At 34.1% G+C, this 26,585-nt stretch overlaps 3 protein-coding genes across 4 annotated transcripts; 1 reads left to right on the top strand and 2 right to left on the bottom strand.

Moving 5' to 3' along the window:
- Positions 1-8,156: 8,156 nt before the first annotated feature.
- LOC102623015 (protein kinase PINOID) lies at positions 8,157-11,154 on the top strand. The gene is made up of 2 exons (XM_006468205.4): positions 8,157-9,130; positions 10,023-11,154. Exons 1-2 carry the CDS (start codon positions 8,550-8,552, stop codon positions 10,795-10,797), a joined length of 1,356 nt encoding a protein of 451 aa, XP_006468268.2. The 5' UTR covers positions 8,157-8,549; the 3' UTR covers positions 10,798-11,154.
- A 4,705-nt stretch (positions 11,155-15,859) lies between these two features.
- LOC102622722 (F-box protein SKIP19-like) lies at positions 15,860-18,368 on the bottom strand. Its single transcript, XM_006468204.4, has 2 exons — positions 17,997-18,368; positions 15,860-16,657 (listed from the first exon to the last, which is right to left on the bottom strand). Exons 1-2 carry the CDS (start codon positions 18,314-18,316, stop codon positions 16,048-16,050), a joined length of 930 nt encoding a protein of 309 aa, XP_006468267.2. The 5' UTR covers positions 18,317-18,368; the 3' UTR covers positions 15,860-16,047.
- A 2,059-nt stretch (positions 18,369-20,427) lies between these two features.
- Positions 20,428-23,235, bottom strand: LOC102622207 (uncharacterized). 2 transcript variants are annotated; one of them, XM_006468203.3, is made up of 7 exons: positions 22,577-23,235; positions 21,736-22,283; positions 21,536-21,561; positions 21,293-21,346; positions 21,106-21,195; positions 20,812-20,988; positions 20,428-20,707 (listed from the first exon to the last, which is right to left on the bottom strand). In XM_006468203.3, exons 1-7 carry the CDS (start codon positions 23,068-23,070, stop codon positions 20,666-20,668), a joined length of 1,431 nt encoding a protein of 476 aa, XP_006468266.1. In that variant the 5' UTR covers positions 23,071-23,235; the 3' UTR covers positions 20,428-20,665. The 2 variants fall into 2 exon arrangements, with proteins under 2 accessions (XP_006468266.1, XP_006468265.1); XM_006468202.4 differs by having other exon boundaries at positions 21,536-21,603.
- Between the last annotated feature and the right edge of the window lie 3,350 nt (positions 23,236-26,585).

Consider the following 26,585-nt stretch of genomic DNA (forward strand, 5'->3'; position numbering starts at 1 on the left):
CTCTCTCTACATATATATATATATAATTGGTGAATTCTTTAATATTATTATTATTATCCTGAAGATTTCTTATTATTAGATTTCTTATTTTGTCCCAGAAAAAATAATAATAATAATATTGATACCATAACCATATTAAAACATAATCATGATGAATAGAATAGAATATAATAAATAAATTACCGGATTAATAAGCTGCTCGATCGCGTGCTTGTGAACATAAATGGACAAAAAAAAAAAAAAAAAAAAACTTGTGTGCTGTGACATTCAAGTTTTGATCTACACATGGACATGGTTAATATTTATTTATTTATTTTTATTGATTGAGTGATTCTGTCACGTTTAGTTTATATTAAAATTTAAGAAGGAAATCATAATTCCATAAATTTATGTCACACGTTCAGTTGCTTATTTTATTATCGATGACATTCTAGTTGCAGCAACAACAATAATGATAACAGTATAAAATAAAATAAAAAGCAATAAATAATAAGATATTGAGTCACGTTTTCTGATAAAAAAAAAATAAATTATTGTCTCGCATTCAAGATTTGATCTACGCATGGTCAGTCTTCATTTCTTTTGTTTTTTTTATTCTTAATAAATGATTCTCACATTTGTGGGCATTAAAGTTTAATAAGAGAATTTATGTTGCAACCGTGATAAAATATAAAAGAGCAATAAATCAAAATTGGCTTCTCTTTGTGGCCCGCTTTGACAATAATTTTCTGGTGATACATGAATGGTCTTAGTGACGACGGTTCACAAGTTTACAAATATTTACAGCATATAATAAAACGTAAATCCATCATTCAAGTTATATTTTAATTACCAGCGTAACGTTTAATCTTCGTGTTAATAATCTATAATGGATGTTATTAATAAGACATCAGGCGTTACCAAAAAAATATAATTACCTTTGAATTGAAGGGTCTTCAACCAATGAAATACTTGGTTGTGTTCTTTTAAAATGCTTATAAATGGAAAAAAAATAATTAAAAAAATATATATTTGAAATATCTTTGTAATAAAGACTTATTAAGGAGGAACATTCATCACGAACTATATTTATTTTATGCTTATTGATTCTTCTAGTTGAACATATTTGAACAGCGTTTATGTATTTCTCAAAAATCATTTTTGTGTATTGGATTATTGGAAGGATTTTCAGAAATCATGAAAATATAAAAAGATTAAAAGGGGCATTTAGCAATATTGAGATTGTGGGCCTTAAGCCCATGTTATGCCCAAACTCATCCAAACATATGATTCCCAAACCCTCTTCAGGCCCAACAAATCCTCATCCAGTATACAAACCGTTTTCGCCTACCTTAACTTTGATTCATGAGCCCATATTTAAAATACATACTTAGGGAGGAAAAACAAAAAATAGTCAAAGATTAATCTAACAATATTTTTTTTTTTCTAACAGAATGAAATTTCATTAAGATCACTACAAATTATTATTCTGTTACGACATGCACTTAAAGACTTTATTATAGCATCAATTTGATTAAATCATTATATTTTGATACTGAAAATCAGGGAGAAAACTAAGTGCACTTAGAAAAGGAAAAAAAAATATTTCGAGTTAATTCAAAATCAATATTCTACTTTATATATTTACCGGCTGTCAACACAAAGCAAGTGTTACAAGAGGCCCCGTGGTGAAACCAATCCAAGGATATGTCACGTGTCACTCCTCACTGGACGCTAGCTCGAATCGTGCTGCAATGAATCTCTTTCACAAATTTGCTTGCCTTTCGGCAATCACTTCTAATTTAACAACTAACAAGTAGCTAAAAGTACCAAAATTAAGCCCCGGTGTGCAAGCCAAGCATCCGACCACCAACTCTTGAGTACTTTTTCTGCTACTTCTTTATTAACGTCCCTTAAATTTATTAGCCATGTGGTCTTAATTAATTGCTGTCAATTTTTGCTCCTTTCATTCTCATAGTCCTAATTAATTAGTAGAGATGTCTCTGTTTAATTGAGTTTAACTTTCCATTCACTCCTCCACAAATTTCTTTTGTTTCATTTCCTGAAAAGTTTTACGTACACACTTATCACGTTCCAACATCTTATTGTTTCTTAATTCAAGATTACTGGACTGGAATAAACTGAAAATTATGCACATGCATCAATATCGAATTGGATCGAGTTTACTGAATACCCATGAATTTCAAAAATTATTATTATGGAATTCGTTCAAAGATTGTGCATTTCAGTTGTTTTCAAATCGGACCCAAACTGTAAATTTATCAGTACAATATTATTGAGATTCTTTGACAAATGCAGATATTATGACGTTGCCATGTTGGATTAATGCTGTTAAGACATTGTTTAAAAAGATTTGATTTGCATGTCTCTTTGCTTCCAGATGTGAATATTTTCATCAATAATCTCAGTGATTCTCTTATTTGTCCCAGAAATCTCAGTCAAAGCTGTTCTTATTTATTTTTTTTTTTAAGGGCAAAAAAAAAAAAAAAAAAAAAGGACATTAAGATGGTTTTATAAAACAATTACCCATTTGGCTTTTTATATATATGGCTTCTAATTAAAAGAAATCTCGATTGAGTTTGCTTTTTCATTCTCTTTCTATTGCCTTAGGGCTTACTCAATCTTTCCATAAAAAGAAAATTCGTGCAACATGCAGCAACAAAATCCCATGTCATATAAAACAAAACAAAATACAAAAAATCCTACAAATTAGGAGCCAGCTGCCAGCGGTTCAAGTAAAATTTAAGAGGAAATAAGCTTTTTTAAGATTTAAATATGCTTTTGTTGATACGATCACGTTGTTAATTGCCAAGGTTTAATTTGCCCAGTTGATTTTAGGTTACCCTACGTACGTATCTCTTTGGCTTTACCCATATAATTACTTTTAAAAAAAAAGTGTATGTATCACAATTTAACGTAATCATTCTATTAATATAATCAATGTGACTTAAGAATTAAGATAAATATATATTTCTTGATAGAGCCAAAAGAAAGAGTTTTGGCAACAGCGCTCGAGGAAAATCACAAGGCATCCAACATCCTCTTCTTCTCCTTCTTCTTCTTTTTGAAAATATGTACTGTAGAGTCATTCAAAATGCTTTTATGTTTATTTAACTGTACGTAATTGATCCTTTTTTGGGGGGAAAAAAACTAATTAAAATAACAAAAAGGTTCTCTAAATGATAAAAAAAATGAAGTCAAAGTATCTTCTTAAGAGCGTTAATTCGATCCTATAAGTAATTTCATTAAAAAAAAATTTAAATATTTCTAAAAATTTGTGTATAGAATTATAGTGTCCAATTGATATATTTTGAGAACTTTAATATCGTTATAATTTTCAAGTCTCTTTATTTCACGTAATGATTCATAGTTATACAATGTAATTTTAAAACATTCAATAAAACATTCAAAAACCATTTAAAAAAAAAAGTGAGAGGGACTGTATCAATATAATTTTTTTTTTTTTCATTTTGTCAGTGTGCCTGTTAGATTTTTTTTTTAATTTAATTTTTTAAATAGTACCAAACCCATCACAAATTTTGACTTGCCCGACTAACGATAATTATAAGGTAAAATTTAAATCAATTTGATGGTGGGACAGAATCCAGCAGTTAGATGTGCAGCCACTAATATTATCGTAACTATAAGATCAGGCAGACATAGAAACAATCTAAACAGCTTGTGCTACCAAGAAAGAGGAACTCGGATTCCTTATTTTTTTGAATTTTTGATTCCCCATAATTTTTCTATTTTGGGGTTTATTTGATACAGTTACTTTGTTTTTATTTTATCGAAGTTTGTTGACTTTTTGTAGCGATATTAATTTAATTCAGTACAAGTTTGTAAATACTATAATGGCCAACGTTAAATTATTTAATGGCATGAGTTTAAACTAACACGGCTTTAATTTAAATTTATCTAAGTTTTGAGGATTTTGTCTAAATGACATATTTTGTCACGTTGTCGGCCTAACAACCCAGCGGGAATATGGCGGGTTGTTTTGATCTCGTGCATCTTTCTTACGATACTTCCTTGGAATTATCATATTTTTTCCATTATTTTTGGGTTAATTGCTTAATTATATGTTAAATAATTGCAACGATATTTCTCTTACTCTTGCTCCCAATCATATGTTTGTTTTGTGATTATACACTATAATTTAGACTAGAAGTGAGGAGCAATTGTGACTGCTAATATATAGATGAGTGATACTATTCATATTAATGTTATGGTGCACTTAATTATTACATAAATATTGTTCAGTTAATTTAAAATTTCAATATGGTTTTGTGTCGAGAGGAATGCTTTAAAAAAAAAAATAAAAAAATAGTGTCTCATTGTACTAGTAATAAAATGTGGTCCCAGAAGATAGAATTTTCAACGTCGACAGTAACACATTTAGTCCACAATTATTGTTGACAACAACGATTGATCTACATTATTGTCATTAATTCGATAGATATTTAATAAAAGAGAAATACGACACAAAAAAAAACACAAAGACACCGAACTAGGCTTTGGCCCACAAGATATATCCCCAAATGGGATTACCAAATTTGCAGCTTCTTGTTAGCATGTGCCTTCGTGATTAACCATATGTTTAATCACCTAAATTTATGGTTTAGAATTTTGGGCCCTAATCTTCTCTCTCTCTCTCTCTCTCTCTTTAATTTTTTTGATTTTCTGGTCTAATATGATTGATTTGGCTAGTAGAATTATTGGCCTTAGGTTCAGTAGCAATACCAACATGACATGATTGATGGTTTATTTCTATATAGCTTATAAGCTACTTTGTCTCCAACTTCATTTATACCACATTCTTTTTGGTGCTGAAATATGATTGCCGCCACAAGATTTTATGATTATTTTTGTATTTTTCATTTGATATTTAAAATTAATATAGAAATGTAGTTTAGATGTGATTAACACATCTTCTCATGTCGCCCCATTCGTCGGAGTAAGGAGAATTGAATCGTGGTTTGTGTCTAAACACGGTCGAGCAATTATTGTGTATTTAATTTTATAGCTAATTTAACTATTAATTTTAATTACTGCTGCGGTTATCGTTCTAAAATCAAGTAGATTTAGAATGAAAATTCAACATAAATCATACTTAACAAAATTGAAATAGTAAATTATTAAATATCACATTGAAGTATCAACAAGAAGCCACTGGTTAGAATCATTATATGAATCGACCATTGTACATTTATTATAATAAGGTCATGTTTGGGATTGAGGTGCTGTAACTTTTGAGCTACAACTGTTATGAAACAAAAGTTAATAATCTGTAGTAAATATAAATTTTAAATAATAATTTTAATAAAATTATTAAAGATATAAGAGATTTTCAACCGTATAAGTGAAAAATCATATTAATATAGCTTTTAAGTTATACCAGTTAATATTTACCAAATACTTTAGTACTGTAATTTTGAAGCTATGCTAGCCAACCTCAATTCCAAACATACTTTAAGTAAATAAAAAGACAAAGTAAGATGTGATTGTTTAAATAACAAAAAGTTGCCACGAGGCCGAGGGTGTGGGGGGCTTTGTTTCTTCAACAAAGTTGAGTCTAAATTTTCGAATTCTCATAGGTCAAAATATTTCTTCTTTTGAAGCATTCTCAAAAGCAAGTGAGAGTATATTTTTGAGCTGATCTCGTAGATCTTTGTGTTAAACAATAAATCCAATATTGTAATATGTGTAGATTATGACCAATTTTAAAAATAATAACAACAACGAAAGGTTTGGTTCCATATTCAAATTTGGCATTTAACATCACATGCAATCCAAACAAGACCCATCAATTTGTGGGACGGGCGTTCGGCTTCCCCCTTTGCAGAAATATGTCATGGCTCAAATGACGCAACAATAGAGCCACTTGGTGCACTTTTTGTTCGCCTTTCGCATGGCAACAATCTGTTTCTAAAAGTATCAGAGGGCCCGTTTGGCATCAAATTTCCAATTATATCTTCTGCGTCTGCTTTCACAAATATCGAAATGAGCATGAAACGATCCAAAATCGCTTCGAACTCTTGTTTAGGGACTGTTCTTTTCATCGGGACGCTATCATTTTTGCTTCCAGCTCTGCTGACATGTCATGCTTTCCCGGTTTTATCTGGCCATGTGGGTTTTAATATCAATCTAATCTGTCCACTTTCTATTGGCTCCATCGCTTTCGTTTTGATAATTTTATTTTATTTTTTGAATCTTTTAATGATAATTTATAACTAAATAAATCCAGCTTATTAATCTATCTCACGCAAAGTATGATAAATTGAATGTCATGAAATTTTAGAAACAAAAACTAAATTAGTGATTCTCATCGGTCAATTAATGAATGCACTAAAGGTCTAAGGTCATAACTAGTGGTGAATTCAAATTTCTTTTCACAAATAAGTTAGTTAGTTTGAAACATACAGATGACTTAAAAGTAACCTCCCATGATCTTCTAATAAAAATAATCTCTCGTAATTTTCTAATTACTTCACAATCAACAACTAAGTTATAAAAAAAAAAAAAATTAATTTTGAGTTCATGTAAGATACATATAATGCAATCGATATTTATTATACATTTTCGAGGTTTATTGAGCATATATAGCTCCGAAATTTATACCAATTAAAAGCGACCTTAACCATTTGGTCTTAGCCCAATGGCTAGAGCCACTCCCTCACATTTGCGAGAGAAGTGATTCGAACTCCCACAAAAATAATGTGGAGGTTTAATTTAAATTTCTTTCCTCATCTCTTGAGTGAAGGTTGAAATTCCTCAAATATTAGAGAGAGTTAAATTTGAGCTATACTATTTAAGAGTTGATGTAAATTAGTCCCAATTATTATATAATTGTCAATACCAGTTATAATATCATGTAATATGTTGTATCTTGAACAATATCATGTAATTTAAAAATAAAAAGAAAATGACCTTGCAGCTGCCTGTTGAGGTAACTAGTGAATAAGCCAAAGGCAGCTGCCACCAGGCAACTTCGTGTACCGTGGTGAAAAATGAGGCTGTGTCTGGAATCTGCAACAGCATCGGCACATTAGGCTCAAGACAGTTACTGGCTAGCCTATGTGTGAGCGTGTGCGCGCCAGCTCCTGCTGCTATCTCTTCAATTTAATATTTATACATTAATGATCAAAACATAATTGTGATTCTATTAGCGACCCTTCTTGGTTTTTTCTTGAGGGTTTCTATAATAAAGTCAAAATCCTCGTAAACATGTGTGTTTGTGTTGTTTATTTTCTCGGTGTAGAACTGTAGATTACAAAAATTTCAAATATTTTGCACATAAAATGTGAGTTTGAGAATTGATAAGATAACTGAGCTCATAAAAGTCATTATCATACAGTATTTTTACTGTTGTGTAATTTCATTACTGTGCTAGAATTTATACTTTGTAGGGTGCGGAATCCAGATAAATTCGTGCCTATAAATTGAGCTACGTTTGCCCAAAATCTTCCACTCGTTGTTTAAACTTCCGCGTAATGACATTTTTGCCATCCCATCTAACTTAAAAGGCAAAATGCCTATTTTCGTTCACATTTGGTACTCCTGCTCCTGGCTTACCATATGATTCAACACAGAACAATGTGTAGATTGTACTAAAAAATAATAATGAACAATCATATCCTATCCAATATGAAAACGAAAAAATAATAATAATCATACCAAAATTGTTATCAACCGTTCATATAAACTCATTGGAAATGGGGCATCTCCTTATTTACATTGACTAGTAAAAGACAAAAAAAAGTCAAATGCCTGCAGAAGAAAAAAAGCTTCACACACTACACAGTCCTGCAAAGAAACAGTAAAACCACACGCGGTGCCGGTGTAGAATTCCAAAGCGTTTTCCACTTTTTTAGCCCAAAGGTGAGATTTCATTTATTAAAAGCTAAGAAGAAGCAATCTCAGCTCAGCCACGTGAGGCCGTCCGCACGTGCCGGATACTCACGTCATCAAACGGCTGGATAGTAGCTCCTCTATTCTATTGATCTATTCTACTACTATTCTTCTACCCTGTAACTGCGAGATGGAATAGTTCTACGACTATCGACAAAGACTATTTTACCCTTCACGGACCCTGCCCTAATTACCTCCGTACACCTCAGCATAAATAAACGCAACCACCGTCTCTCTTTCTCAAACCAAACCAAAGTAACAGGTTACAAATTTAAAGAAACCAGAGGAACACTTCTCGCTCTGCCTTTTCTACAGTGCTTAGCGTACGGACTGGTTTTGCTCAGAGCTCTCTTAAAGCCTGCTACGTTCAAAATCTGCATTCATAATTTCATATCATCTCGTTGATTCTCCATTAATTAATACCCTCCAGCTAGCTAGCTTGCTTCGTTTCCCTTGCGCAATATCTTTGACTTCAAACCTGATATATTCTTCTCCCATCTTCGATCGTTCATGCACTCTGACCAAACACAACTTTGATCTTTGCCGTTTTAAGTATCCGATTCGATTATTCCTCTCTTTTTGACGACAAATATAATATATACTCGATAACCTCCCTACCGAAAGAGAGACGTGGTAAAATGTTAATAGACTCGGATTTTGAGCCACCCAGCGACGCGACAACTAGAACAACGTCAACAGCAAATTCAAGCTCAATGAGCAGTGAAAGCTGTAGCAGTTTCAGTCGTCTTTCTTTTGAACTCCCCACTTCTAAATCTTCTCCGGAAAACCTCTCCCTGAAGCCTCACCGCTCCTCCGACTTCGCTTACTCCGCAATCCGCTCTGCTACTTTCGGCCGAAAAACCGGCCTCACCTTCCGAGACTTTGACCTCCACCGCCGTATCGGTGCTGGGGACATCGGGACCGTTTACCTCTGCAGTCTCAACAACAAGTACCGTCAAGACCGTGGCCATGAGCCGTGTTGTTTGTATGCCATGAAAGTTGTGAACAAAGAGGTGTTGGAGAAGAAGAAGAAGGTGAATAGAGCTGAAATGGAGAAGAAGATCTTGAAGATGTTGGATCACCCTTTTTTGCCCACTTTGTATGCTGAATTTGAAGCCTCCAATTTCTCTTGTATCGTTATGGAGTTTTGTTCCGGTGGCGACTTGCATTCTTTGAGACATAAACAGCCTCATAAGCGCTTCTCTTTGACTTCTGCTAGGTACATTTTCTTTTAGCCCTTTTCAGTTTCTTTTGTTTCGTTTTCTTATTTTTGTTAAAAATGATGATCCGTTTATTAGGAAAAGCATGAAAAAAAATCAAAAGTTGCAGCCTTTTCAAGTTCTGCATAATACCTTTTGAAAGAAAAAAAATGAAACTTTTTTGCATGTTTTGATTCTGGGTATTTTTTTTTCCAATTTATTTTATTTTTTGGTTTTTGATAAGGGGTGTTTTGTTTTCTTGTATTACAGAGCAGTATGGTATTGTTCTTATCATGTCTGCTTTATTAGCTCTGTTAAGTCATCTTCAGTGGAAATATTAATTAATAAACTTTTGTCTTGTGTTTCAGAGGAGTAGCATAGCTTCGTTAATTGGGTCATTGAAAATCGCATTTTTATATCATCCCAGTTCTTCTCAAATTCATACACAGCTCAAATTTTTCTCTTTAGCCGCAAATTTCCGTTATTTGAAAATTTCCCCATTTGTGGAATAATTGATTGACTTTACCCCCAGTTTAACTTCGAAGATACATTTTATTTTATCTCATCCAAACATATTTTGACCTTTATCACGCAAGACATTAGAAAATTTTCATTTTCTCGAGGACTTTACGCGTGTTTTTCCCCGAGAAAGTTGTCCGCTTTTCGATTTTCTATCCATCTGCTGAAGGAAAAATAGATAAATAATATTTGGGTATTAACAAAATATTATCATGATAAAAAAAACAACGACATTGTTGTGTGTTACAGTAATATTATAGCATTAACAATATCCTATTTTCTTTCTTAACGGTGTCTTGATGGTGTTAAATTTCAGTGCTTGGCAAAAAAAAAAAAAAAAAAAAAAAAAATTAAAAACCGTTAACAAATTGTCATCTCATTTTCTATTTACAGGTTTTATGCCGCTGAGGTTTTGGTTGCTCTAGAGTACCTACACATGCTGGGAATAATCTACAGGGACTTGAAACCCGAGAACGTTTTGGTGAGATCGGACGGTCACATCATGCTCTCAGATTTTGACCTCTCTTTATGCTCAAATGCGATCCCTGCCGTTGAATCTCCAGCTTCCTCTCCAGAAGCCGCATCCCCACGCTCCCAAACATATACTCGCCAATACTCTACACGCTTGTCTCGCTTTCTGAACCGGTTTTTCGGGTCTAAAAAAATCCAAACTTTGACTCCCAATCGGCTCTTCGTTGCCGAGCCGGTCGCTGCCCGGTCCTGCTCTTTTGTTGGCACCCATGAATATGTTTCCCCTGAGGTTGCTTCGGGTGGGTCCCACGGTAATGCCGTTGATTGGTGGGCTTTTGGAATTTTTATCTACGAGATGATCTACGGCCGTACGCCTTTCGCCGCTCCATCAAATGAAACCACACTGCGTAACATAGTGAAGAAGCCCTTAACATTTCCTACTCAGTCGCCCTCTTCGATGTCTGAGTACCACGCGCGGGACTTGATTTCCGGTTTGTTGAACAAGGATCCGTGCAATAGACTCGGGTCGAAGCGCGGCGCTGCCGATGTCAAAACGCACCCGTTTTTCAAAGGTCTTAATTTCGCTCTTATAAGATCGCTGACGCCTCCCGAGATTCCGGGCATGAGAAGGCAAAAAACGATGCCGTTTCCAGACCAAAAGATTAAATCGCAGTCAACGGCATTTGATTACTTTTGAAGTGGGGTAGGAAAATAAATGGGGATTAGTGCAACGTTTTGAGTGAGGCACTGCCAGATTCTGTCCCTAGCGGGTGATTAATGTGTATATCTGTCACTAGCTATTTTACGTAAATATAGTATGCCAGAGTTGAAAGAAATAGTTAGAAACGATAGAATAATAAACACATAAATATGTTTACTTGTTCATTCCTTTTTTTTTTTTTTTAATTTTTTCCTCATAATTAATTTATAGGTTTAGTCTAGAATAGCAAAATTGTGTCAAAATTCATATAATTTTTTTTTTTTACGTGTTTGACGAGAAATCCCTCACGTAACAATGCATTTAAAATGAGATGCCTGGAGGTGGGCTTAGGTGTGTCAATCATCTTATTTTACAACACAAATATTGCATCCTACATTTTATTTAAGGTAACATGACCAGATGTGTTAACATTGAATAAGAAATTAACTGATTCGCATAATGACTGTTGATTAGTAGAATACAAACACTTAAACAACGATAGAAAGCTTTAATTAGTGTTCTGGAAACTCAAGTGGAGTAGGTTTTTTGGCGATCACGGAGGCAGGTTAAAATCCCCTCAAATTCAGTACTCTTTTGACCTAAACTTGATCTTATTAATTAATTATCCTCCTTCTAATGACTCGAGGATAACTGCAGAACTTACCACTCTTATTAACTTTAAGTTTTATCTCGGTCCCACTATTTTTCGCCATTTGGTCGGCCACGACTATGAGCACATCACGTGGGACACATCAACGGCTCAGATTTTTCTCTTGACTCCCCATTTTCGTTAATTGTTTTTAATTAAGTTTAAATCATTGGATAATAATAATTTAGTTTGAAAACCAAAAGCCGAACCCAGAGGGCGTGTGAAAGAAAAGCGAGATTTGCAGCTGCCGAGGTTCGGGAAAAAGAAGGTAGAGAGACACATTCCCCTGTTACACTCACTTTATTTTGCTAAACCCACGGTCCAATTAAAAAGGCGCGTGTAAGAAAGTTACTGTTGATAAGCAATCCGTGTCCACGCTAATGAATATATCGTGATTGCCACGGACCAATGAATTGGCGCGTGCTGGAAGTGTTAGTTGTGTACGGTTGTTATGAAAGCGAGCATATAATTGGACAACACATGGGACTGTCCATGTGATGGGCTGCCAAAGAGGCAGGCGTTACAGATAACTTAAAAGCAGTTGTCCCCAGTTTTGTCTAGGCCTGGCCCCACGCTAACCCAACATTGGGCTAACGAATAGCTGTCCCCACGGACCCCACTCTCCCCTATCACATCCACCCACGTGGCTTTACATTCTTCAATCACATTGTATTCTAATGTGGAAAATGACCCTTTCTCTCTCCAGTTGTGGTGTGTGTGTTTGAGATTATTTTGTCCCAAAGTGCATTAATGTTCGTATTCCCGTATTGCTAACTAGTATTTGTCAAAATCTGTTGAAAATGAAATTTTCTTTTCTATGAGTGATAGAAGTTTTTTTTTTTTTTTTTTTTAAGTCTGTTATACACAGATATTACTGACATTACATCAGACATTACAATTAATATTTACAATCATACTATATAATTGGGACTACCACCATACATTGACACACTAAAGTATATGTCCAGATATTTTAAGCCCTCTCTAATATTCGAGGGGTGCCTATCCACTCACATTTCGTGAGAGAGAGACTGTCTCCACTCAATTAATTGATAATTGAGGAAGAACTGAAACTAACCTCCATAATACTCTTATGGAGGCTGGAACCCTTGCACTCAATATTGTAAGTGCAAGGTTTCTCCCATTGGACCAAAGGCCCATTGGTTATGAGTGATAGAAGTTAGTTGTACAATTTTTATTCTTACTATTTCAACAAAATTTTTTTTTTCTTTTTAAAAAAAAAGGAACAGAATTTAAGTAATAAAAATATTAATGTGGTTGGTTTAGCTTGTAAAATTTTGCTGGACTGAGGAAAATAATGTATTAGATTAGATATCAAGAGCTTTTGTGACATACATTTTAACAATTTTATAAACCGCACCTAGACCAAAATTTTTAATTTTAATTTATTTTATTTTTTTTACGTAATTAATGTCGATACAGTCAACGATGGAATTAGCATGGGACAAGAATGTACACCTGCCCTCGCTTGATTAACAAATTCTCAGAATTGCATCCTTTATTTTAAGCTTCTACCTCGGTCAACTTAATTAGAATGTCTAATAAAAGTTTGAAAATTTTAAACCTCTTATATTTGAAATGTCCCATGAGTTGAAAATTAGCGATTACTTATATTAAGGGTGCGTTTGGGATTGAGGTTGGGAGCACTAAAGTGTTTGATAAACACTAACTGCTGTAATTTGTAAGTTATGTTGATATGATTTTTCACTTGTATAATGAAAATTTTATTATATCTTTAATAATTTTATCAAAATTATTATTTAAAATTTATATTTACTACATATTATTAACTTTTGTTTGATAGTTATAATTTTTTTTCCACAACAACTATAATTTAAAAGTTATAGCACCTCAATCCCAAACGGGACCTAAATTCATTGTTAAATTGTTATTTATGAACTAAATTTTAAACTCTGTCCCTGCAAGGAGTTCAATAATTTGAAGTACTACACGATACATTTAAGGTTTGAAATGCACTCATATTATTTTGTATTTACATAATACTCAAAGGATTTTCCTCTTTTTTTTCTCCGGAGAAAAAGTGACTTCATTGAAAAAAAAAAAGGAAAAAAGAAAAGAAGCTAGAAATAGTTAGTCCCATATTAAATATGACCCACCATTGGAACATGGCTTGTCCATCATACATCAATCATCAAGTCTGTTGCAAAAAGTAGAGATGAGAAGTACTTATAAAGCTTCAATAATTGAAATTTGATTTCAAAATAATAATTCAAATTTACACTAAAAGTTCAACAAGATGACGGTGAGGATTTGAAAGAAGAAGAAGAAAAAAAGGCTATGCTTGAACTTGAAATGACAAAAGAGAGAATAAACAAATGACTTCTGTTCATTGATAATTGTGATGTATATATTCCACTGCATTAAAATATCATCACTGATGTGAATATAAATTTAAGGTAGATATATAGAGAGAAGGGTTTATGTTTAGTTGTCTTTTTCTCAATTGGCAAAGCTAATGTAAAAATATCGGAAAATTAGAGTAAATTAAATATATTCGTGGGTAATAGAGATTAGGGCATGGATTTTCTTTGGGTTAGGCAGATGCTGCAATGGGGCCAACTAGGACGATCCACTCAATTAATTAATTAATTAATTTTGGTTTTCACTTTGCTCTTAACAAGACAAAATTAAAAAACTCTTTTTAGAAGATTGCTTATCGAACTTAAACTCTAATTTTTTTAATATGAAATTTTGTTGGGTAAAGAGCTAAGCAATAAACAATGCTTTGGAGACAACATTGGAGAGAATTGAGTTGATAGTAAGAATTGAAAACGCCAGCTGAGATTTGATTGTGCAAGACACAATGCCAGCTACCTCTCCTCATGTACTGCTTGAGGTGTTTGTGCGTTTGAAATTACTTTTGATAAGTTAAAAATTGATTTCGAAAAATTAAAAATTAATTTTAAATATTTAAAATCTTTTTTTTAAAAAAAAAATTATTTTACTAAAGTTACTTTATCTTATAGTAGATATTAAAAAAAGTAATGAATGAGTAATTTTTGAAAATATAATTTTAAGAGTCAATTTTACACTTAAGGTTTGTTTGAGATTGTTTTCAAAAAAATTTAAAAATGATCTTAAAAAGTTAAATGTTAATTTAATGTTTAATATTTTTTTTAGCAATAACTTTTTAAAATCTACCTAACTTTTCAAATATAACCTCGTATATATTATAAATATTCAAAATTATTTCCATTAATTGAGAAATAAAATTATTTATATAAATGATTGAAATATCCATTTTAACTTCTAATAACGAATATACCCACTATTGTAGGCTTTATCTCTAATGTCACCTCCCGCCTTCAATGTTTTCTCGTTTGCCAGACACCGATTACTTGTCTTCCTTCTTGTTGCAATACAATACAACAGTTACAAATGTCAACGAGATAATTTAACGTGGCAGCAGGTAAGAGGGGAGACGGTGTCAGAGGTTACATGCAGCTTGTAGAATCAGGGTCCGGCAAGTCGAGGAAGGATGACGGTGGGTGTGCGTCAGATTAGTGTCGGACAAATGGGTCTCAGATCACGTGAATTGTGCATGCAACGTAACTTGTGCCTAGAGAGATTATGTGCCGTAGTGTTACGTGGCCTATGCATGGTAGATTCTCAGTAAAATTAATTTATTGATAATTAAATAATTAACTATCATAGGGTTTGATAATGTGCAGATGTAGGTCTGCCTCAAGGTGTTTAGGACCTATGACCTACCTGATAACGTCTTCGAGAATCCAGATCCACCGGCACTACCGGTCAATTTCGAGGATGGCGTAATTTGGTCGACGCGCGAGTTGAGAGAATCGTTTGTCCGTAAACTGACATCCAGGCCCCCTTCAATTTGTCTTAATTATTATTTGATCTCCATATTCTATAATTATTATTTTTAATCCCGGCCTGCCTTTGACTGAAGACTGTTATTACAGGGAATAACGATGATATTTGCCCACCCAGTGAGAGAGTCACATATACATAAAATGCTGGGAAACGAAGGACAACTCGAATCACAAACGAGTATCACAACGACACAGTTCTGCTCAAGCAAACACGCATAATGGGCTAATGGCCGGCCAGAGATGTGCTGCTTGCAAGTGTGAGCTTTCCGTTTTTATTTTTATTTTCTTTTAATTTATCCTCAGACCAAGCAGTAATTAAACCTAACAATAATAACCATCAACAGATTAATAATATTAATTCCCAAAACTGAGCTAAACTAGCACAAAGAGTGATAGCGAGGCTAGGGAATAATATACATCTCGGGGAGGAAAAAAATAATAAAAAAAAACACACTTGATAGCTTCTTCAACATTCCATTTTATCACGACGGCCTAGCATACTTCTGCAACAAACAAAATTACAATAATTCACACGTACTAGAGAGGGGGAATGCATAGAATAAAGCAAGAGTCTTCAGTCTCATGTTTGACACACAAGGTAGAAAGTGATAATAAAGTCATAACACAAACCAAGGAAATATCAGCGAATGACCATAGACAAACCAAGGGAGATGACATAAGTACTAACATCTCAACTCTCTCTTATTCTACCAAACTTGACCCCTAATCATTAAACAAATAGTCATAGTCAAAGTCATAGCCAAAGTCATAATCAGAGAACTCATAGTAATCATCTTCATCAGACACAAGCTCAATATCGGAAATACCAGATGGGTAATCTTCTACAGATGACCAACAAAAATCTTGAAAATCTGCACCGAATTCATAGTCATGGGTAGAGTCATTGGGATGTCGTAAATCTCTGATTCTCTCAGCACATATCTTCCCCAATTTCCCAACCAGATTGACATTGAAACACTGGCGCAGGTCAAGTGATTCAAGGTGAGGACAGGCATCAAGAATAGCCTGCAACCCCACATTTGTCAGCTCGTTTCCAAATAACTGGAGATGGCGCAATCCATGCATGTTTTCTGCTATAGCTTTCGCATCATCATCACACTCTATTTTTGGGCACCTGTGACCCCGGTTGTTCAATTTAAATGATCTCAGAAGTGGGCAAAGGCTCCCAACAGCTTCCAATGCTTCTTGTGATAATGAGCAGTATGAAAGTTCAAGCTCCTCGAGCAGTGGAAACCCTTTAATAGCTTCACAAAATCCTTGGTCTGAAATGTTATAACATGACACAAGTCTGAGATTCCTGAGATTCCTTGACCTGCCAACAGGATTGCGAAAGAACTTGATATAGGAAATCAGCAATAGTAAAAATAATGACAACCATTTGATAGGATTCATTTGTCATTATAGTTACTACTAGATCAAAGATGATGTTTCTACACATTTGAGAAGAATATCAGAGAAAAGATCTCTCGGAAGTTAAGCGTGTCATGGAACCCTGGGATTCTACTATTTAATATGTCCAATCAATTATTAGGTGTTTGGCCTTCTAGTCTCAATAGAAAGATAGAAGATTAATTTAGATGATATGGAAAAAAAATCCCTCAATGTATAATTTGAGGGCCTTTTCCGAACCAAGCTGTCACAATTCCATCAAATATACAAATAAATATTCCCTTTGCTAATTGTTAATTGCACCCTATCATCCATGGATCTGACTTACTGGGTCACCATTCTCAAACAAAAATAAAGAATTGTATAAGTTACAATGTGCATCATGTTCGATCAATGCAAATTAACAAACATAATAGGATTTTTCCAATATTCTTTACCAAAGAAAAATGTACAGCTTCATTGTTCTAATACTGTCAGTCATTGAGCTGCATCAAAATGTTTTCCGTTTGATAATCAAAACTAAATTCACCATATTCCCAAAGTCATCACAAGCTACACTCATTCTCCCAACACTTGCCACAAACAAATGAATTTGTAAAAGAAACAGGGGAAAGTAAACGAAAAAGAACCATGCAGAATAGTTGCATTAGTAGAACATGCAACTACACCACATGACATTCGTACCGATTTTAGGGTAATTAATCTATCATTTAAAGGATTGAATGCCTGCTTCACGTTTTCCTTCTTTATATTCTTTCTCGCTCTTTCCTCTTTTTAATTTTCTTCATTAAATAAATCAGCAGTGTTACTTTTTATATCACCACTGACTGCAATATGTGAACTAACGTTACACATTATTATTCACTTAGACCTATTAATAAGAACTAATCATTTTAATACTCACAAAGAGACAATTAACTTAAAGCTATTCAAGTTTTCATCATCAAACAATTTCCATGTGAAGGCAAATTATATGTCAAAACCCATGAAATCCATTTGTCCATTTCGCAGGGCCATTAGAACATAATTTTACCAAGCATAGATGATTCACCGACCCAATAAACATTGCCACCTATAAATTTAATTCTATAAGCCAATTCCAAACAAATTGCTCCAATCAAAATTTTGATGAAATCTCCAGTTTATGATGGATAAATGGGTGCCATCAATCAAACATATAAACAAACCCTAAAACCCTAGAATCATTTCCAATATATATTTATAAAAAAAAATTGGATTTTTAAAAAAGGTTTTGACATTACCTATTAGCGATGTATTGGAGAAGCTCATCGGTACCGAAGTACTCGATATTGATGGAGAGCAATTGGCCGTTGCTACGGTCAACAGCGTGGCGGCACATCTTCTCCAAGTCATGGTCCATGTCCCACAAATCTCCTAAGTTGTGCATGTCAATGTTCCGCCACATGGCGGGATCGTGGCAGATCCTCAGCCAAGAAGAGCACACACGTTGCGCGCTCGTCAGCACATCGATGGCGCCGATTTTTGATAGAATCGTGGACGTCACGTCCGCCGGCAACTGCGTCCAGTCGCATGATTCTTGCTCCGCCGTGCCTGTGCTCATTCTGCTAATGTTGCATCCTATCCTGAAACATAAAGCTTGAAAATTTACCAACCCTTGAAGGGTTATGTAATGTGTAAAGTGAAACGACACCGTGTTGTAAATTGCATGCCGTGTAAATTTGTACAACTTCGAAATTTAAAATGTAAGGAATCTAATTGGATTGAATTTGGAAACTGAGTTGGTCGAATAAATGATAGCATTTGTTAATTTTAACCGATTAATACAGAAACTATTTCAAGTTTAATCATTTTCTAAGTATTGGCAAATGCATTTGATATGCTTTATAATAATAATAATAATAATAATAATAATAATAATTTGAAAAAGGATAAAGATATATTTTGCAAAATACGACAATTGTGAATTTTCATTTGTTTTTAATTTTTTATTCTGAATTGATTGGATTCAATTTGACTGTACATCCAATGAGTGGACATCTAAGAGCATCATTAAAAAGTTATTCAAATAAAATTTTACTATTTATTTAAAGAGTCGCATTAATAAAAAAAAGTTTCAAAAACTATTCAAATAATATTGTCCTTCTCTCTTTTCAATATTGAAGAGAAAGAAATATTATTCTATTTGAAGAGTTTTTTTTTCGAACCTTTAATTTAGTGTTATATTAAATTTTTTATCTTATTATTTTTGAAGAGAGATAAGTGTTATAATTACTATTATTTTGGTAGGAAAAAAATTATTAGAATAATATAAATTTATTTTTATTTGCAGAGTTTTTTGGGAGATGATTTTTTTTTTTACTACATAGATAAGCAAATAAGTGTTTAAAGAGTTAAATTTAAAGAATGTTTCATCATGTTGTAATACAATATATCATGTATGAGATTTAAGTAACATGAATACAGTTTCTTATAGATTCTTTTAATATTAGAGTTGGACTAGTGGCACACCTCTAACAAACTAACATTCTCTTCAAACTCCTTTCTATATATATCTTTTTTAATTCCTAAAATAACCCTCATTTGCTGCTTTTCTTCATAAACACCTGCATAGTACTTCTGGAAAAAAAAAAAAAAACTTATGTCAGGAACTCTTTCTCTCCCCTCCGAGGGTGTGCAAAAAAGCCCAGGCCAGCCTAGGCCCACGGGCTTCGGCCCGACCCCTTACACACGAGGGCCTGAACAATGGCTCAAGGAAAAAAATTCGAGCTAGACCCAGACCTACTTTTAAAAAAAATTTATAAATTAGAATAATATAATTAAAATTGAAAAGTAACTTAAAAATAAAAAAAGAAAACTTAAATTCTTAATTTATAAATCAATGATGATTCAAAAAAGCTAAAATTATTATATTAAACTCTCTCTTTTGTGTTAATTAATTAAGAGAGCGTTTAAATTAGATAATCCAATATTAAAGAAAATTAAAGTTATGAGTTTTTATTTACTTTATTTATTATTTTACTTTAAAATATTCATTTTCTTTAATTTATCTATAATTACAATAACTTGTTGATAATTCAGTTATTTTAAATTTATAATAATTTAAAAAAAAATTAAAAAAAAACCCAAGCCCGCTTTTTGCCATCCCGATCCCCTCCCCCATTTCAAACAATTTTCAATTTCTTTCTGAATATAACATTTATGAATTTATAATTTTTATCTCCATCTCTTTTAGTTTTTCTTAGTAGGTAATAACTTGAGTGTATATATATAAAGAGAAGTATATGCATATCCCAAAAAAAAAAAAAAAATTGACCTAAGTAAACAAACTTCATCAAATTATCTTTCCTACAAAAACTTAGTATATATTTAGATCAAATTCTTATTCTATGAAAATTCATTGTTTTTTTTTTATTTGTAGATTTAAAGGGCTTATAATAGAGAAAAAGATTAAGAAAACAATGTAGATGCGTTTAATTAGGTACCTTTTATGTTTAATACAATTTAAAGTATAAAGGGTAAATTTATAAATACGAAACAATGGGGTTTCGCAAGAGACACAGAGGGGGTGCCAATAACGTCACTCTTAATATTATCAGTGGAAACTAGCGATATCCAATTCCCAACATCTGTAGAAGTGATTTTTTGAGACGCTAAATTTATGATTGAAAAAATAACAGGGATCAGAACCGTAAGAATATCCAAGCCAAGTCAAAACTCAAAATTGCAGTCCCGCATTCACCCTTATAAATTACTTACATATCACTCCAAGAATTATCCGATAAGGAGTTGCATTGTACGTAGTCTTACAGGTATCTTGTGAAAATATCAAACAATCCATAATCCATAATTAAGCTTATTTCACTTTCCGACTGTGTACCAAAAAGGATACTTGACGCTGAAGGTCCTCGTCAAGATTAAACTGAGTTACCAAAAGCTGCAAAATTCTTCACTAGAAGAAAACATCTTCCGAGATGAATGCGGACCATGCATCCTGCAGTCAAATAGCACAGAGCAAAATCTTCAATTGTGGTTTCACTGATCCCGTAAACTTTATGTTAATTTGGGGAAAAAAGTGAGGCACAGAGCCAAATGTACCTGGAGGACGGAAAAGACCTTCTCTGCAACATATTTTTGTTGGGCTGTTGCTCCTCTTTGTTGTAATTTGTCCGGGTGAAGACACAGTCGCGCTTTTTGGTATGCCTTTTTCACATGTGAGCTTTCTATGAGGCTTGTCAGCGGGACTGAACACCACCCACTATTAGGCCACAGAACCTGAACCCAGGTTCCGAAAGGACATTTAGATATTCACCTTCATACCTCATATCATCATCATATGATCAAGCTCTCTTTTTGAGATGGATTTTATTATGACATCAATTAATGTCTTACATGATGTAGTGCTGAAAGCAGCAAGCGAATGTTGGTTTCTTTACCAGCTGACCACAATCTTATTTCTTCATCTAATAGCTCCGTTTCTATCTGTAAAATTTGATGAAAGAGCGCAGATGTATCAAAATTTGTGTATACATAATACGTGATTTGTACTGGAACACATGGTAGGGCGTGATGAGCTTACATCGTCTTGTGATTGCTCTTTTCCTTCTTCAGTTGTCGGATTCGTTTTCTCTTCCTGCAAAGTAGAAGGGAAAACAAATTAAAGAATTGGCGACATTTTTGTTATGTCATCCCAAAGAAACCACAGATGCAATAACAAAGAAGAGCAAATGTATTACAAGATCACTAGCACCTAACTCAAATAAAAAGATGCATACAATTATCTTAAAGTTTCTGGGAAATTTTTTCACTTATTGGTACTTACCATTGGAGAATCCAAGGTTTCATGTCCTGCAGTTTGTGGATCTAAAAATTCGTTAGCATTAGGCCTTTCTGCAGAATATTGAAGCAAACAAAAAAGATGATTGTAAAAAAAGAAAAATGTCATTATCCTGTAATGAGAACTTCTTACTGGAAGTAAAATTATTCAGATCAAAACTATAAATCAGGGAAATAAAATACCACCTTCGTTGTCAGCAGCCAGCTCATGTTTTTCCTGCTGCGCAAGTGTAAAGGAACTCTGAGACTGAAACTTCTCCTTGGCCCATGCAATTGCTTCATCAATGGAAACAGCTTCCCCGGTTCCCTCTCTGTAGTCAGAATTGATCTCAATAACGTAAGAACTCATAACTTCATCCTCTTCTTGTTCCACTTCTTGTTCTTGCATTGCATTACCACTCTGCATAAAACTAGTTTTTGGCTCCGGCTCTTGACACAGTGAGGATGCAGGGGAGGAAGGGGAATTGAGCTCTAGATCATCCACAGACACTTTAATGCTTCGGAACGAAGTGGGCTCGACACTAATGGTTTCTGGGGATGAAACACGTCGTGAGAATCCGTAATGGGAGCTCCTGATGAAATTGTTGTAATTGGCATCATCTTCCTTGAGGTGATGATCATCATTGTACGAGGGGCGACTGCATTGAAAAGCCGGCATCGGCATGCCTTGTCTGTTAGGGTGATCATCCGGCATCATTGTTGTTGAGTTCCATCTGCACGGAACATTGATTGGCCTGTAGCAACCAAGAGATATAATATATTACGAAGCTAAAGATAGATTCTTAAATTCAATTATAAAACAACGAAGGAATTTCCTGAAGATTTCTAAACTCTAATCAAACAAAAATATATATTTTTAGTAGCTTCTTATTTTAAAGGAGATTTTGAAAATGAGAGTCGAGAGACAAGAGGGAGGGTAAAAAATTTCTATCAAAATTACAATCTACCGATTAAAGCCGAACAACAAGGGCATAAACGTCAGACAAACAAAACTGAAACCAAAAACAGTTAAAAACCGGTACGGTACCTGAGCTTGGAAGTAAAAGAAGACAACGCCACGTCTTCACCGTCCGGCGGGCGGAGCGGACTCAGCTCCTCCGAACTCAACACGGACGAGGAATTGGACTTGGATTTGGGCTGCGACCGCTCCCGCGACTTGCGCCCATCGCCGGACGCAAACACGTCGCTGTAGAATCCCTCGCCCCTGGACGCCGGGATCCTGAAGGCAGGCAAGACACGGCCGGCCCTTCTGGTGGGAAACACGAATTCCGGGGACGGAATCCGAAAAACTTCGGAATAGAAGTTAGAGGAAGAAGAAGAGGAGGTGGTGGTAGAAAAATCAGCAGAGAATTTTCTAGCAAGGAGAGTCCGCGGTGGCCCACCGAAGACGTCAGAGAAATCGTCAGGATCAAGAGCTGTGGAGGTAAAAGAGTGACGTGTAGCTGTAGCGGGTGTTTCTTCAGGCATAGATTTTCTAGCCTGCATTCCCAGTCCCATTCGCATTCGCCAAGACTCGTCCATGTAATGTTATATAGATTATCTACTGATCAAATCTTTGATTTTGAGCTCTCTCTCTCAATATATATCAAAAGATGAATGTGTTTATAATTTTATGAATTTATAATTATAATTATAATTATACAGTGAAAGGAAGGAAAGCGAGGTGGTGATGATGATGGCGATTATGAAGTTGGCTGTGCTGATCTGGAAAGAAGTTCATATGGTTGGATATAACATATCGGTGGCACTCAGTCACGTCCCTACAAGAGTAAGCGTTGCTGTTATGTGTTTGATTTTTTGCTTTTGTTTTGGTATATTCATTTATTTATTTTCTGTTGCTTTTCTTCTTCTTTTCAATGTTATGTACACAAATATGGATGAATACACACGACCTGAGAAAATTAGCTGCTACCGCAATCCAAGGATGACCAGGGGTGCACGACTATCGACGTGTCAAGCTCTCATTGCGAGCTGTATTGTAGGGCCCGCAAGCCCCCCAATAAGAGCTTGACACGATCACTATCACGCTGTTTAATGCGTGCCTGATGAACGGATCAAGATTCTCTCCTGATATATTACGAGCAAATCACTCAATTACATATTGGTTGTTAATAAAAAAAAAAATAAAAAAAAAATTGAATCTTATTCATGTACTATCACTAAAAGACATATAATAGAAGATCTTTAAAAGTTCAAGATCATATTCCCTAATCAACACCCTTTATTTATAGTTTACATACACATAGAGAGAGAGAGAGAGTGCTATCACTTCTAATCTTGCTTCATATCACACCCTATCCTTAGTTTTTGTTTCCGTTGAGCTAAAGTTGAGAGACTTTGCAAATGAAATAATTGTCATCTGTTCAACGTCAATGATTAATTGTGAAAAATGAGCTAATATGGGTCGGGGTAACCTTTGACAAGATGTTGTTCACTAGGAGAATATAATGATTGAAGTGGAAAAGAAAAGATTAACAAAGTAAATCAATTTTATGTCTTGTAATTTACTTCACCTTTTTATAGAGAATATAAGCTGGACGGGCTCTTTTACATTCATTTATAAGATGTGCTTTTGACACTATTGAATAGTTAAAAGTAGCACTTGATTGAAGATAGATAAAATAACTTTTAGAAATTACAAAGAACTATAGCAACACTTAGAAAGTGATTTTTTGAAAATATTTTTTAAATACTTTCATATTGTACTAATTAGATTCATGCTAAATCTTCAAACAAGTACTTAGTTATAAAATAGATGAGAACCAAGTTTAGTTTATTTTTTGTTCTTCAACTCCAATAGGACCAATTTTTTTTCTTTTTAATCTGAAAAGGAGTATATATTGGGAATTGTACTGTGAAGCAATTAATCTGCTCGTATTCATGGAGATGGAAATAATGGAATTTGTTGTAGGAGTGAAATTAGTCGGCTCTTTAAAAAAGAAATAAAACAAAGTAAAAGAGATATATATCAAAAGGTTTGAGGCCGGTGAGTGAAAGGATGATTGATAACTCAGAAGCAGACAATGCATGCTTGAAGTTGATAATACGATCATCAAAAGCTTCATGCCTTGCTCCCTCTACTTTCTTTTCCAACAGGGAAAGATAGGGGCCAAAAAAAAAAAAATCCCACTTGCTGATTAAAGTATTAAATGTCGAAGATAATCCAAAACACACATTATTATATCAATAATCTTTTTGAGAATTTATAATCAAATCCAACAATTTTTGCCTGCTTCTTGCTTTGTCATGTGGTCCAGAACATCACTCAAAAGACAACGCATAAACTCTTCTGCAAAATGTGGTTAGGGAAGCGAACAAGCTTAATTAAAATATATATATATGATTAAAGATAATCACCAAGAAAAAACAGGGCAATCATTTCTTTTGGTGGCATTCAAATTATTCAGTAGTGTCCATATGTTGCACTTTAATCTCTATTCGATTGGTAAGCTTAAATCTAGGTGAAATGTGTCTTCAATGAGATCAGTTAGACTCGGATGAAATTTGAACACAGAATCTCAGCTCTGATGTTAATTAGCTGCTTGAACCAAAATTCGATTAGTTATATGCAGTAGAAGCAGAAAACTCTCAATAATATATATGTTCCCGGCGAAATTACATTCTACCAACTGTACTCTCGGATAATTTTACTCATCAAAGGCCAATGAGCTAGCATATGCACTCTGTTTGCTGCTTTCAACATGAATTCTTTTGTCATATGAGAATATCAATCATTTCTTGATCAAATGCATACAGCACCCACTGGTACTTTTGAATTATTTTGAAATAATTGAGTTCATCATTTCAAAGCAAGAACCCAGTAGTATCCATTAAAGCAATGTAGCGAAGCCAGATGCACGCATTTTGTGTTTATCTGGAAAGCGGAAGTCTGAAAACGATAGATTTAAACATTGCAATGGTTCACTTGTTAACGCATGCAAGTAATGGAAACATGCATTTGAGCAGACGGTGCGAGAACCCAATACTATTATTTTCAATTGAAAACGACTCTAAATGAATGCAGTCGTAGATCTGGCGCAGATCTTGAGAGTATGGTGAAAATAAGTGAGTCGACACGTTCGCATAACACTAACAACAATCAGCCAAAAGTAATGCGATATTTTCTTTTTAATTTGTTTTTATCTTTTTGGTTGCCATATATGTGTACTTTCATTTGGTATTTAAGTTCCGCCAACAGCACAGTTGCTCCAAACGGACTTTTAGTCGTTAGTTTTACTTGATCTTTTAAGGACTGTAGAGTATTCTACCCGTATTCTTTAGGTTTAAGTTTTATATGTAATCCACCCTACTGGTTAAAAGCTATCACCATCATCATGTTTAAGAAGTCTTGCGTATTGATTTCACAACTCAGTAGTTTTCGTGGGATCTGTTCATCTCTTGAAGCACCAACATCTCAAAAAGTCTTAAGTTCCTTTGAATTTAACATATCTATCTTTGATTTTTTCCTATTTTGTTCCACCTCTCATTACAGAGAGTTTGTGTCTGTATAAACGAAGTTCGAAGAATTTAGAATGCTGATAAACTTTGCCCACACAAGGGTCAAGGAATGAAAACAACAATGGAGTTTCTTATACAAAGTTAGCTGCTCTTGACGGTATTAGACGTATATAGCCAGGGTTTAGATTAATAAATTGATCCTCGAGGAAAAGGCCTTTCATCAGACAAACATAGCTAGGTAAACCGTACAAGCAGTACATGTTTAGGTAGACGTTCATTTCCATTATTTGGACTTTACCCTCAGCTCCATGCCCGCATAATTGGCCCCATTTTTTGACTGGAAATGTGTGGACCCGCTCTTTCTTGAATTCTTCCTTCTTGTGTTTCGTTTTGCTTTATGCAAATATTTTGTGCTAATTTTGTTAAGACGCAAAATCACGGGCGCCCGTCCTTTCTTTTCTCTTCTTGGTGTCCGAGCATTTCTTTTGTTCTTATTTTAAATATTTTTTATATGAATAATTACAAGTCAGATTTCGTTTACTTTATAATATATTTTCACGATTAATAAATTTAATGAA

This window comes from Citrus sinensis, chromosome 2, assembly GCF_022201045.2.
Source record: "Citrus sinensis cultivar Valencia sweet orange chromosome 2, DVS_A1.0, whole genome shotgun sequence".
In the NCBI taxonomy this organism is placed as follows: Eukaryota; Viridiplantae; Streptophyta; class Magnoliopsida; order Sapindales; family Rutaceae; genus Citrus; species Citrus sinensis.

Excerpts from the sequence above, each read along its gene's own strand:
- LOC102623015 (XM_006468205.4), top strand. The coding sequence starts at position 8,550 with ATGTTAATAGACTCGGATTTTGAGCCACCCAGCGACGCGACAACTAGA. Across the intron at positions 9,131-10,022 it reads TTCTCTTTGACTTCTGCTAG|GTTTTATGCCGCTGAGGTTT; the intron begins GTACATTTTCTT and ends TTCTATTTACAG.
- LOC102622722 (XM_006468204.4), bottom strand. The coding sequence starts at position 18,316 with ATGAGCACAGGCACGGCGGAGCAAGAATCATGCGACTGGACGCAGTTG. Across the intron at positions 16,658-17,996 it reads CTCCAATACATCGCTAATAG|GTCAAGGAATCTCAGGAATC; the intron begins GTAATGTCAAAA and ends TCCTGTTGGCAG.
- LOC102622207 (XM_006468202.4), bottom strand. The coding sequence starts at position 23,070 with ATGGACGAGTCTTGGCGAATGCGAATGGGACTGGGAATGCAGGCTAGA. Across the intron at positions 21,604-21,735 it reads GCTGGCTGCTGACAACGAAG|AAAGGCCTAATGCTAACGAA; the intron begins GTGGTATTTTAT and ends AATATTCTGCAG. Across the intron at positions 21,347-21,535 it reads AAACCTTGGATTCTCCAATG|GAAGAGAAAACGAATCCGAC; the intron begins GTAAGTACCAAT and ends TCTACTTTGCAG.